This window comes from Sebastes umbrosus, chromosome 20, assembly GCF_015220745.1.
Source record: "Sebastes umbrosus isolate fSebUmb1 chromosome 20, fSebUmb1.pri, whole genome shotgun sequence".
Classification (NCBI taxonomy): domain Eukaryota; kingdom Metazoa; phylum Chordata; class Actinopteri; order Perciformes; family Sebastidae; genus Sebastes; species Sebastes umbrosus.
This window is the reverse complement of record NC_051288.1, coordinates 26,640,407-26,657,535: the sequence shown is the minus strand read 5'-3', so window position 1 is coordinate 26,657,535 and position 17,129 is coordinate 26,640,407. Positions and strand designations below refer to the sequence as shown.

Below are 17,129 nucleotides of genomic sequence, written 5' to 3'. Positions count from 1 at the left end.
AAAAAATGTCCAAAAAGTCTGAAAAAAGTCTGAAAAAGGCGAAAAATGTAAAAAAAAAAAAAAAAAAAAAGTCCGAAAAAATGTCTGAAAAAAGTTGAAAAATGCCAAAAAAAAGTCTGAAAAAAGTCCGAAAAAGGCGAAAAATGTAAAAAAAAAAAGTCAGAAAAAATGTCAGAAAAACGCGAAAAATGTAAAAAAAAAAAAAAAGTCAGAAAAAATGTCCGAAAAAGGCGAAAAATGTAAAAAAAAAAGTCCGAAAAAATGTCCGAAAAAGGCGAAAAATATATATAAAAAAAAAAAAAAAGTCCAAATAAATGTCCGAAAAAAAGTCAAAAAAAATGTCAAAAAAAAGTCTGAAAATTGTCTAAAATGTCTAAAAATGTCTAAAAATGTCCGAAAAATGTGCGAAAGAAAGGCAGAAGAAAATTTAGATACTGGTATCATATGAAAGGAGGTTAAAAAAATGCTCCAAACTTACACAAAAACTGACGAGGAAAAACTGTCACGTCCATTTTCAAAGTGGTCCCTTGACCTCAGACCTCCAGATCAGTGAATGTAAATGGGTTCTCTGGGTACCCACGAGTCTCCCCTTTACAGACATGCCCACTTTATGATAATCACATGCAGTTTTTTGGATGCAGTTATTTTTGCCTATTCTAAAATGGTGTATTTCTTGTGTGTTCTTTATGCTATGACAGTTTTCCTAAAATTAAAACAAAAAAATAATTGCAATAATATCGCAATATATTGAATCTTTACCCCGATATCACGATATGGATCGTATCACCAGATTCTTGCCAATGCACAGCCCTACTGTACATTCACGTGGCATCGGAATAATCGGATATACGAGTTCCCGACTGGGAAAAATCAAGTTGGAACAACAACTGACGACAGCCAACGTGTTCTTTAAGCAATAAAATGTGACACATATTGTTGTCCCTATAAAAAATAAACATTAAGATGTGACAGTGAGTCAAAGTGCCATGACTTTAAATGTAAACTCCTCTTATAATCACAATAAGATTCTTCATTTTGTGTCAAAACTTCTGATAACTTGGCCGATAAAAGTGTCATTTTATAAAACGTGATTTTAACGTAACATGTGGGGGTTTGTATTTGTTGCAGAGGAGGTGATGGGGTGAGGAGGAGGAGGAGGAGGAGGAGGAGGAGGAGGAGAGTAAGTAGATGAGGATGTGGGTGTTTTCACTGTGTCAGCAGAACTGCTGCAGGAGCATCTGTTTTCACTTCCACCTGCTCGATGTCACTGCTAATTGAACCAACACATGAACAAAGTGTGGGTACGCCGCTCTCTCTCCTCCCTCCTCGTAGGGTAACACGGAGACTTCAGTCATCGGATCCGTTCACGCTGTTACAGCCTAATTACAACCACGTCCACGTCTGATCGCCTGTAGCTGCTGCCGTTAGCCTCGGCAGGCTCTCTTTGTGTTTACCTCTCATCGTGTAAGTAACAGTGGGGTTTTTTTCTTTCTCTCTCCAGGTAACTGGGAGGAATAAAGCTGTGCGACGTCGATGCTAAGCTACGTGACGCCACGCTAGGATGCTGAGAGCGGAGCAGCGTTCAGCAGGAAAAAAGGCTTGTATGAATCAAAGGAGACGACACAAACCTCAGATCTACAGTCAGCTCACATACACAGAGACATGTGATATCAGGCTCATCTGAAGACACTTATGAACGTCGGGAACTGTAGGAATTATTATTAATATTAAGATGAATCACATTTTTGAGGTGCTCAAAAACGGGGTGCGACTGTCGTCCGGGGCGGACTGTCCTCAGTGCGCCCTAACCGCGTCGTGCCTCCTGGGCGGGGCTCGACCCACGTGAAAGGCGTCAGGGGTCTTTGCAATGTCGGCAACCCACCCGACCCGTCTTGAAACACGGCCCAAGGAGTCTAACGCATGCGTGAGTCAGAGGGTGCAAGCAAAACCCCGTGGCGCAATGAAAGTGAGGGCCGGCACGCACCAGCTGAGGTGGGATCCCAGCCCCGCGGGATCGGGCGCCTCGACGGCCCATCTCGCCCGCACCGTCAGGGAGGTGGAGCGTGAGCGCGTGCGATAGGACCTGAAAGACGGTGACGAGAGGTTAACGTCACGCTGCCGTAACGTGGTATCGGTGCCGTTGTATCGGAGCTGTTTTGCGAGTACATGAGTACAGTATCGACCCGATACCCGATACTGGTATCGGTGCATCCCTTATTTATAGTATCGGTATAGCGTGCAGCACTAGTCCGTGGAGTGGATAGTGATCAGACAGCGGTGTTATAAAGACGTTCAGTGCGGCTGATGTTACAGTCAGAGCTGAGAGCTTCTCTGCACCACGTCTCACTCTGCTCACTATTCTCAGTGATAAAGAAGCTCTCGCCTCCAAAACAAAGTCCTCGGTGCAGCTTCACTGTTGGGATGTGAGTGGGAGGACTGGCGGGGGGGGCAGCCGAGCGGCTCTGTATTGGAAAAGCACTCGACGGTAGTAATACAACTGATTAAAATGTGTGTGTGAGTGTGTTTGGGGTTAGTGTTGGGAGAATACGTCGAAGAACACGTGGTAGGGTGGTGGAGGGATGTTTATCATGCAAATGGCTGAATAATGGATGCGCTAAGAGCCGATTTGTCTCCGACGCTAATTTGTCATCGGATTTTTGGGAGATCTATGAGCATAATGCTGTACACAAACACACACACACAAACACACGCACACACACACACTGCCTCACTAATTGGTGTATTGTTCACAACTGCTGTTGCAATTAAGTAATGGGTAAACAGAGGAGTGTCTTTGTATGTTTGCCTGCTGTGAATAAAACAGGAGGTGTGTGTTTACAGCTCCATGTGACATTAAACACACACAAAACCTGATGGTGACGATGACATCAGAGTGAATCACAGACGATGAAGACTCTTCATATCACATATAGTGACTGATAGACCGGCTCATTAGTTCACGGAAGATTCAGAGTCTCGAACAAGAAGCTCAGATTACACTTCAAAATATGTAATTTAAATATATGAGTATTGATACGGCTCCATTCAGACACTCTTCCTGTTGATGCTCCGGTAATTGAGATTAGAAACTCGCCGATGCAGGAGATGAACATTATTTTTTCTTCATGACTTCACTAACGTCAGGTCAACACACGGTCAGTTGCCTCCGCTGAAGAAGGTTATGTTTAGGTCAGGGATGCACCGATACCGATACCAGTATCGGATATCGGGTCCGATACTGTGCTCATGTACTCGTACTCACAAAACGGCTCCGATACAACAGCACATATACCACACTGGGGACAGATATTGATGTTTAAAAGACATGGAAAAGTGCATTTTGCATAATAGGTGACCCTTTAACCATTTTTTCACCACTGGAGAATTGATAAAAATGATCAATAATCCCTCCAAAATACCACATTAAGACACCGAGACCTTGAGGAACACCATAGAAAAAGCCCACACAGACGGTCTTACCTTGCGTATGCCCTCCGACGGGCTGGACACGGAGTAGTCCATGCCGTTGTTCTTGCTGATGGTCCTCCACAGCTCTGCGTAGGTGCTGTCCTGCTCCAGAGGGTTGGTGCCTTTGTTCCTGAAGTAGTCGTAGACCGCCGAGTCCCTCACCGTGCCGTAGTCCACGTCGATCTGCCGCGCCAAATCCTGGAACGACCTGGAGGACACAGAGACACGGAGACACGAGTGAGGCGCTGTTACGGTGTCCAAATATGCGGACATCTCAGTTAATAAGAATGTAAAATAGCGTGTTTTTTATTCCCGTGTTGACACACTCAGCAGTGTCCCACATGTTTGCGCAGGGTTTGGTTGGGGGTTTGGGGGTCTACATTTGGCCAACAATCAGCTCCAGTTGGCCAAACTCGGCCCACCTTTGGGCCACTCGTCAATCAATCAATGTGCCAGATTTCGGCCACTGTTCTCCACCAACCAAGTATTTAAAAACAAACTCACAAAACTTCAGATTTCAGTCATTCGTTAAACTGTTCAGGTATATTTTCTGTGAATTGTATCCTCATACTTCATGGTCTTGTATTTAAGTCATATTTTATGTTTTTTTCTTCTCTAGAATATGTGTAATAATTGTAACTTGTTCTGACTTGAAGGTTGACAGTAAATAGAATGATGGCTCTGTTCTTAAGAAGAGCTCAGATATGACAGTAAAGTGATTTGCTGTCTTTTTAAAGCCCGTGGACACAGAAGAGGTTGGAGACCAGTTTTTAATCAGCGACACCCTTCGAGACCGACTGATTAGTTTCTCGTAGCTGCCTCGAAATGTTTGATCGACACAGAGTGGTTTTTATTTTAATAAGAAAGAATAACAACAGCAGCAGTTAGAAATTCATCAAAACAAACATCAGGAACAATATTGATTTTCTAATAAACAAAAGTAAAGATGAAAAGAAAAAAAAAAAGATTGATTTGGTACTCTGAAAAATTAAAAGTGAATTTTAAAACTGCATCATGAAACCTGCATATACGAATACTGTTGTTTATTATTAGGGCTGTCAATGTTAACACGGTAATAATACATTAATGCAAATTAGTTTTAACGCCACTAATTTCTTTAACGCATTAACGCAACTTGTGATTTTTAGGTTGTAGCGGACTCAGGAGGTTAAATAATGCTCCAAACTTGCACAAAAGTCTGAAAAATGTTTAAAAATGTCCAAAAGAAACGCAAAAGAAAAGGTCAGATACTGGTATCCTATGGAATTATAAAACCTGATGAATCCATCAGTACCAACCATGTCAGACCAGCTAGTCATGAAGGAGGTTAAATAACGCTGCAAACTTGCGCTAAATTTTGGCGAGGAAAAACTGTCATGTCCATGTTCAAAGGGGTCCCTTGACCTCTGACCTCCAGATCAGTGAATGTAAATGGGTTCTATGGGTACCCACGAGTCTCCCCTTTACAGACATGCCCACTTTATGATAATCACATGCAGTTTGGGGCAAGTCATAGTCAAGTCAGCACACTGACACACTGACAGCTGTTGTTGCCTGTTGGGCTGCAGTTTGCCATGTTATGATTTGAGCATATTGTTTTATGCTAAATGCAGTACCTGTGAGGGTTTCTGGATCAATATCTGTCATTGTTTTGTGTTGTTAATTTATTTACAATAATAAATATATACATACATTTGCATAAAGCAGCATATTTATCCACTCCCATGTTGATAAGAGGATTAAATACTCTCCCTTTAAGGTTCATTTAGAACAGATAAAAAATGTGCAATTAATTTGCAATTAAACATTTTAATTGATTGACAGCCCTACTTTTAAGAAAAAACAAATAAATAAACCGACATAAATAAAAAATGCTTTTAAATGACAACCAACAACAGTACCAATAAAATCTGTGGGTCTCAAACAGGAAGTGACAGTAAATGATCAGAGTGATCAGGACTGACTGAACATGTGGTTCCCTGTTTAGTGTGTTATTAATGCCGTCACATCCCCCGATGCTAACGAGCTATATATTATAATATATTATAATGACAGGTGGGACATGACGCATTAGTGCAGCAGATGTTTCTCTGTTTGGACACGCTGACGGGACGTGTCAGGTAGTCTGGTTCTATCAGCGGGAGGTCCGGTTCTAGCTGGAGGTTCAGGTTCACTTGTTGTTGCAGTGATGGATGTTTACGAGGAAAGACTCATAAAACACGTCCTGTTCTCTCCGGCGGTACGTCACAGGATGTTTATAGTGTTGGAATTGGATTTTGTCTTAATGTCCGTATTAATTTTGGACCGTGTTGTCGTGCACGTGGGACTGAATGAACAGAGATGAGCCGCCGCTGCCAGGACGCTGTTGACTGAAACGTTAATAACGCCGCTGCAGTTTTAATTAGATAATTGCAGCGCTGGTGGAGGTTAGAGAGGAAGTCTAATTGGATTTTGCAGATGTATGGAATATAATCCAGTCTGCGCATCCCTCGAGGGGACGACTGTACGATTCAACATCATCATTCAATTAATATCATCAACAGCCGAGCAATTTATTTATCTGGAATTAACTTCAAACAGTATTCATGTGCAGGCGGACGTTTACGGGACTCATCTTTTATCAGAGCAGCTTTTTGGGCATCAGTTCTGCTTCCCTGCTGTTTGATTCTCCGTGAAAACATGAATAAAAGCTGCAATGATAAAAAGGACTATTACATTTAGCAGATATATGAAACCTGTCAGCCTTATTCTGAAGGACCTCAGAGACTCATCCGTTATCGTCTGTGGAGCTTTTACAATGAGTCACTCAACAAATCAAGGTCTTTTAAATCAACTAAAAAAATATTAATTCACATTTACAAGCTGGGTGCAACATCAAGCCAAACTACATAAATACACTACACGGAAAATAGATGGCTATATTGTGATTGTTGTGCATTTGATAATAAATAACTTCTAGGAAGCAGCGTTAGGATCACAACATGTATAGATTTAGATCCAGTTGTTCCATGCAGACTCTCTGTGTAACCTTATTTAAACTGATTGTCCTGATCCGCCTCTGTGGCGGTTCGTTAGTAGAGAACATGTCTCTCTGTATTCTGTCCACATGAAGCCTCAACTCAACATCGCCGCCCCGCCACTCCACCGCAGCACTGCTGTTAACGGCTTAACGGTTTCTCGCACATTTGATTATTAATCCTAAGGAGGCACCCTAAAAAAAGATGGATGCTCTCTAATCACCTCAAGAGAAAAAAGCTGCAAATCATGTGTAATTTAACAAACCCACCAGCGAGGCTGTGAAGTAGAAGAAGTTGAAGTTGATGCAGTTATAAAAAAAAGCCCTCAGCGTGAATATTTCTCCATAAAGAAATGACACCAGAGTTCAAGTACTTAATGCATGTGGAAAAGCAGAAAGTCTCTGGTGTAAACATTTAACATTTAACCCTCCTGTTGTTAGCGGAGAACACAATGACCTCTACTCTGGTTCTGTGGGAAGCGGCGGTTTATTCTGCAACGCTGCAGATGCTGAGAATAGAGAGAGGAGGAGTTCTGGAGCGTTCCAACGTTTGCATTTCACGTAAAGCTTTATGAATAAAAATATATAAATTTGGTAGGATGTAACTCTGCATGATGAGATGTGTGTTTGCAGTGTTCCCAAATACTAGAGAACCAGATGTGGATTAATCCACCGCTGAAAATAGTCCCCAACAAAATGCACTATTTCCTCCTTGTTGAGAAGAGAATAATCATCACACGGACGTCCAATCAGCAGCTTTCATCACAGTGAACCTCCTGAACCTGAATCAGTTCAGATGGGCTGTAATTTAATGTTCCAGACACACAGTGATAAACACAGACCTCCAGGTATGATTGGTGTTTCACAGGATGTAATTTCATGAAATAACAAAAACTGGAAAACCAGAAAAGTTTGTACTTAAAGCTTGTGGAAATATTTATGATCTGCCTGCAGAACCAGTCGATCACATTGAATCCTTGATCAGTCAGATTGATCCTCACATCAATTTATTTAAAACTGAGCTGAGATCAGATTATCTTGACGTTGGGTAACAGTTACTGCAGATTCTCCACACTGTAAACAGATCGACTTATTGACCAGAGACGTTCTATCAAACAGAATTTGACAACGACCACATTTTTCAATACATTTGCTTCATTTGAGTCTATGTGGAGGAAGTTACTGCTTTTATTGTTGTAGTCTGAGTAACGTGACGTCATATCCGTTCCGTATCCGTCAACCAAAACAAACCTCAGCCAGACGAAACGAGAAAGTATAAAACGTTGGAGGGTCTGCGTGGATACGACCTGCACCCTCACATGTTAAATCCAGCGTGGTAAACACTACACATCCAGTAAACGATGGAAACACTTTGGGTTTCACACATTGACAGGAAAAGCAGAGCTAGACATCACGGCTAAAGCTGCATGCTAACTCTGTCACGGACAGGAAACGTTATCATATCGCGGTAACGTTGCGGTCGAGCCGGCCATCGTTCTCGTCTCCGTGGTCAAATGGGCCGACGCTACGACTGTAGAGCACCCAGATACTGACATTTAAGTTCTCTGCATTGAAACGGCCCCGATGGAGCTGACCATGGATGGATAAAGAGAACGGAGCTGACGGGAGAGCTAGAGACCACCTTGGAGAAGTCAGAGGAAGTAGACATGTGAGACTACGTCCGCTTTTCAAAATAAGGTGTTAACAAAGGGAACTGTATATACAAAATACATCTATGGAAATAAGATTGATTGGATTATATTCACCAGAAGTATAAAACAAATAATAGTAACTCCTGATAATGATCCTGATATATTTGACTTCAGGACATCTCTGACTACATACATGCTGGAAATCAAACATTTTTACTGGATTCATTTACTATTTCATTTACTTTTTCCCATGGTCTAGTGTTAAAAAAGTTAACAAACATCACAATAAATCATAATACTTGTAGAATCGCAATACTTAAAAATCGCAATACATATGCAATTGTGAGATAGGTGTATCGTCCCAGCCCAAATGATAGTGATGTAAAGTGGGCATTTATCAAACAGCTCTGGGTGTTGAGGGCGAAGTGGTGTCAACAGTCCCAGCCAGCATTACAGGCAGAAGATCAAAACCAGCATTTTTTTGATTCACCCCAAAGAGAACATCAAAGTCTGAACCATCTTTTTATCCCGCGATTCAACCACCATCACCCCTCTGTGTGTGTGTGTGTGGGTGTGTGTGGGTGTGTGTGTCCCGCTGGATAACCTGCTTAGATTTCACCTTCAAAGAACCAACGACTGTTTCCAGTCCAGACTGGTACAAACATCATGCCAGATAACCAGCGTCTAATCGTCGGACACCTTGTTTTGTTCATATTTCATATTTCAAAGAAAACTGAATAATTCGCCGCTCTGGTGTGAACTTGGCGTGTGAATATCTGGCTTAAAGTAATATTCATCAGTTTTTATTTATTTTTGCTCCCCCTTGAGTATTTCTTTCTCTTAGTATTCTCCATCTCTCACTCACTGAAGGTCCTTTCAGACACAACGGGATAACGGCACGACTGCACTCCCAAAAAAAAAAAACATAATTTCTAATGGCTTGCGCCGCACCATGGCGACATTTTGCAGCGTCGAGCGAAGCCCAACTTTGGGCGCTGCACGCTGTGGCGAGCGCAGTTTAAACGTGAGCTCAAACTGCGCTGTGTTGGGAGCATAGACTGCCACCGGGAAACCGGGAAATGGCAATGAAAAACTAAGTCTCCCAGGAAAATCGGGAAAGTTGGCGAGTATGGCACCAGAAACGAGACCAAATGGTACTCTGTTTTTGTTCTATTTAGTTTTTACTTCCACACAACATGGACGCAACCTATTATTAAATGTGTGTTCTGAGTAGAAAAGCATTTCTCCCAGGACTGAAAGCACGAGCACACACTTGACATACTTGACAAACAAGTACAGCTCAGGTACACGGTCATGTTTTTGCCAATTTATCTCATGTATGAATAAATGTTATCTCTCATTTCCCATCGTAAGCAACACAACAGTCACTTCCCATGACAAGCCTAGGAACCAAAACTCTTAAATGTCCACAGGGCTAGGGGTGAAGATTTTCCCTTGTAGACATCAATGTCTTTGCAATTTCTGTAAACTTGCAGCTAATTCGGTCAGCATGTTTAACTAAAAAAAAAAGGATAAGTCCTAAACTGCTCTGACACACGGAGGGGGGCGGTGCACAAGTGTCCTTTTCAGGCCGGAGGCGGGGCTTAGGCTCGAAGTAATCCCCTCTTAAGACACACCCCAGGACAACTGTGAGCCTCTCCGGCAAGCTCCGAGTATCTCTCGGTAGAATCATCTCTAGGATAAGCCGCACATGCCAAATCTGTTATCCCCAGCACTTGGGACATTCCAGCCACTGACACAGACCCTACACCCTTGCCCCTGGCACTCGCACTGATGCGCTTCTGCAATGCGGCAAGGAACTCCGGTAATTCCAACCACTGACACAGACCCTACACCATCTGGAGAAGGTTTTACAACACTCCTTTGCTCGGCGGCAGATCAAAAAGTGGAAACGCTTCACGGTTATGCGTGTCATCCTTGCGCAGGGGCCATGCTAATCTTCTCTGTATCGATTCCAATTTGTCATATGTGCTGCCTGAGCAAGCACACTGAACCTCCGGCGCTGCCTACCTTTTGTACCCCTTGTTGTCCCAATGACTCCTCTACAGTGGTGCAGGCCTAGCCTAGGGTGGGGTGGCCTGGGATGGCCTAGGTTTGCCTAGGGGCTAGCCTAGGAACCAAAACTCTTAAATGTCCACAGGGCTAGGGGTGAAGATTTTCCCTTGTAGACATCAATGTCTTTGCAATTTCTGTAAACTTGCAGCTAATTCGGTCAGCATGTTTAACTAAAAAAAAAAGGATAAGTCCTAAACTGCTCTGACACACGGAGGGGGGCGGTGCACAAGTGTCCTTTTCAGGCCGGAGGCGGGGCTTAGGCTCGAAGTAATCCCCTCTTAAGACACACCCCAGGACAACTGTGAGCCTCTCCGGCAAGCTCCGAGTATCTCTCGGTAGAATCATCTCTAGGATAAGCTGCACATGCCAAATCTGTTATCCCCAGCACTTGGGACATTCCAGCCACTGACACAGACCCTACACCCTTGCCCCTGGCACTCGCACTGATGCGCTTCTGCAATGCGGCAAGGAACTCCGGTAATTCCAACCACTGACACAGACCCTACACCATCTGGAGAAGGTTTTACAACACTCCTTTGCTCGGCGGCAGATCAAAAAGTGGAAACGCTTCACGGTTATGCGTGTCATCCTTGCGCAGGGGCCATGCTAATCTTCTCTGTATCGATTCCAATTTGTCATATGTGCTGCCTGAGCAAGCACACTGAACCTCCGGCGCTGCCTACCTTTTGTACCCCTTGTTGTCCCAATGACTCCTCTACAGTGGTGCAGGCCTAGCCTAGGGTGGGGTGGCCTGGGATGGCCTAGGTTTGCCTAGGGGCTAGCCTAGGAACCAAAACTCTTAAATGTCCACAGGGCTAGGGGTGAAGATTTTCCCTTGTAGACATCAATGTCTTTGCAATTTCTGTAAACTTGCAGCTAATTCGGTCAGCATGTTTAACTAAAAAAAAAAGGATAAGTCCTAAACTGCTCTGACACACGGAGGGGGGCGGTGCACAAGTGTCCTTTTCAGGCCGGAGGCGGGGCTTAGGCTCGAAGTAATCCCCTCTTAAGACACACCCCAGGACAACTGTGAGCCTCTCCGGCAAGCTCCGAGTATCTCTCGGTAGAATCATCTCTAGGATAAGCCGCACATGCCAAATCTGTTATCCCCAGCACTTGGGACATTCCAGCCACTGACACAGACCCTACACCCTTGCCCCTGGCACTCGCACTGATGCGCTTCTGCAATGCGGCAAGGAACTCCGGTAATTCCAACCACTGACACAGACCCTACACCATCTGGAGAAGGTTTTACAACACTCCTTTGCTCGGCGGCAGATCAAAAAGTGGAAACGCTTCACGGTTATGCGTGTCATCCTTGCGCAGGAGCCATGCTAATCGTCTCTGTATCGATTCCAATTTGTCATATGTGCTGCCTGAGCAAGCACACTGAACCTCCGGCGCTGCCTACCTTTTGTACCCCTTGTTGTCCCAATGACTCCTCTACAGTGGTGCAGGCCTAGCCTAGGGTGGGGTGGCCTGGGATGGCCTAGGTTTGCCTAGGGGCTAGCCTAGGAACCAAAACTCTTAAATGTCCACAGGGCTAGGGGTGAAGATTTTCCCTTGTAGACATCAATGTCTTTGCAATTTCTATAAGCTTGCAGCTAATTCGGTCAGCATGTTTAACTAAAAAAAAAAGGATAAGTCCTAAACTGCTCTGACACACGGAGGGGGGTGGTGCACAAGTGTCCTTTTCAGGCCGGAGGCGGGGCTTAGGCTCGAAGTAATCCCCTCTTAAGACACACCCCAGGACAACTGTGAGCCTCTCCGGCAAGCTCCGAGTATCTCTCGGTAGAATCATCTCTAGGATAAGCCGCACATGCCAAATCTGTTATCCCCAGCACTTGGGACATTCCAGCCACTGACACAGACCCTACACCCTTGCCCCTGGCACTCGCACTGATGCGCTTCTGCAATGCGGCAAGGAACTCCGGTAATTCCAACCACTGACACAGACCCTACACCATCTGGAGAAGGTTTTACAACACTCCTTTGCTCGGCGGCAGATCAAAAAGTGGAAACGCTTCACGGTTATGCGTGTCATCCTTGCGCAGGGGCCATGCTAATCTTCTCTGTATCGATTCCAATTTGTCATATGTGCTGCCTGAGCAAGCACACTGAACCTCCGGCGCTGCCTACCTTTTGTACCCCTTGTTGTCCCAATGACTCCTCTACAGTGGTGCAGGCCTAGCCTAGGGTGGGGTGGCCTGGGATGGCCTAGGTTTGCCTAGGGGCTAGCCTAGGAACCAAAACTCTTAAATGTCCACAGGGCTAGGGGTGAAGATTTTCCCTTGTAGACATCAATGTCTTTGCAATTTCTGTAAACTTGCAGCTAATTCGGTCAGCATGTTTAACTAAAAAAAAAAGGATAAGTCCTAAACTGCTCTGACACACGGAGGGGGGCGGTGCACAAGTGTCCTTTTCAGGCCGGAGGCGGGGCTTAGGCTCGAAGTAATCCCCTCTTAAGACACACCCCAGGACAACTGTGAGCCTCTCCGGCAAGCTCCGAGTATCTCTCGGTAGAATCATCTCTAGGATAAGCCGCACATGCCAAATCTGTTATCCCCAGCACTTGGGACATTCCAGCCACTGACACAGACCCTACACCCTTGCCCCTGGCACTCGCACTGATGCGCTTCTGCAATGCGGCAAGGAACTCCGGTAATTCCAACCACTGACACAGACCCTACACCATCTGGAGAAGGTTTTACAACACTCCTTTGCTCGGCGGCAGATCAAAAAGTGGAAACGCTTCACGGTTATGCGTGTCATCCTTGCGCAGGGGCCATGCTAATCTTCTCTGTATCGATTCCAATTTGTCATATGTGCTGCCTGAGCAAGCACACTGAACCTCCGGCGCTGCCTACCTTTTGTACCCCTTGTTGTCCCAATGACTCCTCTACAGTGGTGCAGGCCTAGCCTAGGGTGGGGTGGCCTGGGATGGCCTAGGTTTGCCTAGGGGCTAGCCTAGGAACCAAAACTCTTAAATGTCCACAGGGCTAGGGGTGAAGATTTTCCCTTGTAGACATCAATGTCTTTGCAATTTCTGTAAACTTGCAGCTAATTCGGTCAGCATGTTTAACTAAAAAAAAAAGGATAAGTCCTAAACTGCTCTGACACACGGAGGGGGGCGGTGCACAAGTGTCCTTTTCAGGCCGGAGGCGGGGCTTAGGCTCGAAGTAATCCCCTCTTAAGACACACCCCAGGACAACTGTGAGCCTCTCCGGCAAGCTCCGAGTATCTCTCGGTAGAATCATCTCTAGGATAAGCCGCACATGCCAAATCTGTTATCCCCAGCACTTGGGACATTCCAGCCACTGACACAGACCCTACACCCTTGCCCCTGGCACTCGCACTGATGCGCTTCTGCAATGCGGCAAGGAACTCCGGTAATTCCAACCACTGACACAGACCCTACACCATCTGGAGAAGGTTTTACAACACTCCTTTGCTCGGCGGCAGATCAAAAAGTGGAAACGCTTCACGGTTATGCGTGTCATCCTTGCGCCTCGCTGATCTCAATCTTCTCTGTGAATTTGACACATTTGGAACAAGCCCTGACACAGTTGGCGAGAGCCAATCGGATCGGTGACACAATTGGCCGGAGCCAGTCAGACTATCCAAGCTTTTGCCGTCCAATCAGGTCGGTGACACAATTGGCCGGAGCCAATCGGGAGCCTCGTAGGGCGGGTCAAAGCCAAAGCGAACATCCTCCGTCTTGGATTCTCGCCGTCAGACTGACAGCGGCGCTACTACGTGAGTTAAATATGTTATTATTCATTAATTATGAGCGTATAACTCTATAAAAACACACATTCATGTCTGACGTTACCGCGCGGAGATAGCTGAGGTGTTTTTACGGCTTTTTACGGCCCGTTGACTGATATCTGAGTGATGTCAACAACCACCGTGATGCTATAGAGATTATAGTTTATAGTTTTAATAACTTAAAACTTTAATGTTACCCTATGAACTTATAACGTTACACTATGAATCACTGCTTCGTGTTAACCAGCTAACGTTCATGCTGTTTAACCCGTTTTAATCGGCTCTCTTTATCTCAGTAGCTGGCTGCTCTCACACCGCCAGACTCCTGTTAAATAACAGCTGATTAAATGTTGAGGTGTTTACCTGCAGCCAGCCTTAAAAGTGACCCGTTCTCTGTTTAAATAAAGCTGTGAGGTGGATGTAATTTATGCCGATGTGAAAAGTGGTTCATGAGGGTTTTTCAAAAAGACACCAACACATATTTGGGAAAAGTACATGATACCTAGATAAAAGAAACGTTAAAGTGTTAAATTTGCGAATGGAATTTGGTGTGGTGGTACAATGAGTGTGTAATTGGGTTAGCCCTGCTCTTAGTTAGTTTGGTATTCATGATGATATACTGTAATGTATGTGAGTGGATAAAAATACTGTAATCTAACTGTGTTTTTCCTGTCTGTTATATTATAGATACTACTTTCAAAACTATAACTGTAAGTACTACGTCCTTTCTTCATCATCATTAGCATTTCCTATTCTTATCATCTCAAGTATTTACTGCAGTATAGTATATATATATATATATATATATATATATATATATATATATACATATATATATATATGTATATATATATATATATATATATATATATATAAATATATAAATATATATATGTGATCAGCTCTGTTTCTACTGCTTAACCACGGCGTCGTGGAGGACAATACAGCCAATCCCTGCCTCTGCTCACACAGACTGTTGACAAGAATAAATAATAAAACCCACACTAATGGACAAGACTCAGCGGGATGAATCCTCTGTGTAGCAGATCCTCTTCTCCCTCTTTCCCCACTTTATGGAGTAGTACTATTGTTTTATATATATATATATATATGTATATATATATATATATATATATGTGCTGAATACTGCTGATGTCCATTTTCTCTGTTCAGATGGAACATCCAACTTTTAGGAGGGCCCCCAACGGGACCCTTCTGCTGAAGTCCTCGGCAGAGGCCCAAGCCTTTGGCCCTCGGCAGGCAGCCGGGGGCCAAGCCCCATTCAGGGCAAAGAAACCGGAGGAGGTGGATGCTGAGGCCTGGGCCCACGTCGCCTCTGAGGGTGGCGACACCGCCAACGCCACCCTCGTCCTGAGCCGGTGGAAGTTCCAGTTTGGTCGGTACCTGGGCAAGACCTTCCACTGGCTCCTGGAGAATGACGTGGGCTATGCCGTCAATCTGGTCGCCTCCCACCAGAAGGAGCGAGAGAAGTCGGGGTCTCAGTCCCCGTTAATGGCCAACAAGGTGGAGTCTTTCAGTCTGATTTATATAGTACAATTAAAAGAGTGATGACAGTTTTTAACCTCCTCTTATCCCTCTGTGTGAACTTACAGGACGCCCTCATCCGCTACTCCTCAGCGTACCCTGACTTTGTGGAGGCAGTCAGGTTCCACCGTGCGTTTGAGGAGGCGCAGGTGAAGTCCCTCCAGCCCGGTCAGGAGGGACAGGCCCTTGTTGGCTTCGGGGACTTCAAATTTGAGACCCTGCAGAGCCTGTACGAGTCTGAGGACCGCAAAAAGATCCGGTAAATTGTTAAACATTTGGATTCTAATCAAGTTGCTGTACTGACCATCGATGGTTACAATCATGTGACTGTTGTCTGATTTGTACAGATTTGTCAACTACCTCCGGAGGAAGGCGCCAGCTCCAGGCACGCAGATGGAGAACGCCGTCCGGTATGTCCGGAGCAGAGACAGACAGAGAGCAAGCGCTGCTTCTGCTGCATCCACCACCACAGCTGCTGCATCCACCACCACAGCCGCCGCTGCCGCCGCCGCCGCCGCCAGCAGCAGCAGCAGCAGCAGCAGCAGCAGCAGCAGCAGCAGCAGCAGCAGCAGCAGCAGCGTCTCTGTCTCGGCTGCAAGCCAGAGAGCCAGGAGTGCATCACAGTACGTGTTTTACTGTAAAGCTGATTGATGTACCTGGGTGACCTCTCTGAAGGAGTGTTAGTATTTGTCTCATTACAGATGTTGCTGTGTGTCATTTATTCTTATTACAGGCCTCTTGGTTCAGCGCTTGCGGCCTTCGTCTCCGGGCGGCGTTCTCTGTCTGCGGTGGAAATGCAGGCACACGTAAAGAAGATGGTGGCCCCTAAGCCTGCATTTCCAGGCAAGTCCAGCTTAAATGAAATACTGAGTAAAACTTCATTTCCTGTGTTCACTCTATATTTCTGTTATCTCTAATTGTGTGATTACAGCCTCCCACTACAGCCCCTTCAGACCAGCTCGGACCTCCTCAGTGTCCTCTGAGGAGGTTACAGATGAAGAGCTGGTCAAGGCGGTAGTTGACATGGAGAAGTGTAAGTAAAAAGTATAGAAATAATCATGTGACAAATTGTTAATAACAGAAAGGTTTGAATTCATTCCTGACCCTTCTTTTTTACTTTGCTTTATAAATGTTTCTGTAATCAGAGAAGGAGAGGAAACAACAGGTAAGTTCTGGTGTCGGCCTGGTGCGCGTCTCCAATCACTAAACCAAATGGTCATAACATCACCAATGCGTGCATCTGTAGAATAACATCGCTTCATCACCCTTTCCCTCGTTGGTAGAATAACATCGTCTTCATCCCTCGTTGCCTGCATAACTCCTCTAGCTGCTCCCTGCATCACTCACTCTACCTGGTGAATCTGTTGTCATCATGTTGTCTCATCCTCACTGTCTCTGTTCACAGCCGCCTCCTAAGCTCCTGTAGTTTCTATATGCAGCTTGGCTCAATGTGTCCCTCAATATTAACACGACCATCTCATTCTTTCATGTTACTGAAATATTTTATTTCTCTTTAAGCCTCAGATGTACAGGCTCTCTCGCTCCTGCAGCATCCACCTCCCTCCACCTCCACCTCAGGAGCAGCTGAGAAGGGAGCTGGTGTC

At 45.0% G+C, this 17,129-nt stretch overlaps 2 protein-coding genes and 5 non-coding genes across 10 annotated transcripts in view; 1 reads left to right on the top strand and 6 right to left on the bottom strand.

Moving 5' to 3' along the window:
* The window catches only part of LOC119479299 (glutamate receptor ionotropic, delta-1-like), a 555,378-nt gene that overhangs the window by 21,173 nt on the left and 517,076 nt on the right, over positions 1–17,129 (bottom strand). For all 4 annotated transcript variants that reach the window (XM_037754721.1, XM_037754723.1, XM_037754722.1 and 1 more), the window contains exon 14: positions 3,481–3,676. In XM_037754721.1, coding sequence (XP_037610649.1) covers positions 3,481–3,676 — 196 coding nt within the window. The remainder of the gene's footprint in view (positions 1–3,480; positions 3,677–17,129) is intronic.
* LOC119480094 lies at positions 10,038–10,144 on the bottom strand. Its single transcript, XR_005204835.1, has one exon. It is a non-coding gene; the product is annotated as a U6 spliceosomal RNA (small nuclear RNA).
* Positions 10,766–10,872, bottom strand: LOC119480093. The gene has a single exon (XR_005204834.1). It is a non-coding gene; the product is annotated as a U6 spliceosomal RNA (small nuclear RNA).
* LOC119480106 lies at positions 11,494–11,600 on the bottom strand. Its single transcript, XR_005204847.1, has one exon. It is a non-coding gene; the product is annotated as a U6 spliceosomal RNA (small nuclear RNA).
* On the top strand, positions 11,882–16,444 carry LOC119479300. Its single transcript, XM_037754726.1, has 6 exons — positions 11,882–13,968; positions 14,668–14,690; positions 15,154–15,504; positions 15,594–15,784; positions 15,873–16,148; positions 16,259–16,444. Exons 1-6 carry the CDS (start codon positions 13,584–13,586, stop codon positions 16,440–16,442), a joined length of 1,410 nt encoding a protein of 469 aa, XP_037610654.1. The 5' UTR covers positions 11,882–13,583; the 3' UTR covers positions 16,443–16,444.
* LOC119480092 lies at positions 12,222–12,328 on the bottom strand. Its single transcript, XR_005204833.1, has one exon. It is a non-coding gene; the product is annotated as a U6 spliceosomal RNA (small nuclear RNA).
* Positions 12,950–13,056, bottom strand: LOC119480091. Its single transcript, XR_005204832.1, has one exon. It is a non-coding gene; the product is annotated as a U6 spliceosomal RNA (small nuclear RNA).

Coding starts and splice junctions, on each gene's coding strand:
- LOC119479300 (XM_037754726.1), top strand. CDS start 13,584: ATGCGGCAAGGAACTCCGGTAATTCCAACCACTGACACAGACCCTACA. Junction 13,969..14,667: donor ACTGACAGCGGCGCTACTAC/GTGAGTTAAATA, acceptor GTTATATTATAG/ATACTACTTTCAAAACTATA. Junction 16,149..16,258: donor AGAGCCAGGAGTGCATCACA/GTACGTGTTTTA, acceptor TTCTTATTACAG/GCCTCTTGGTTCAGCGCTTG.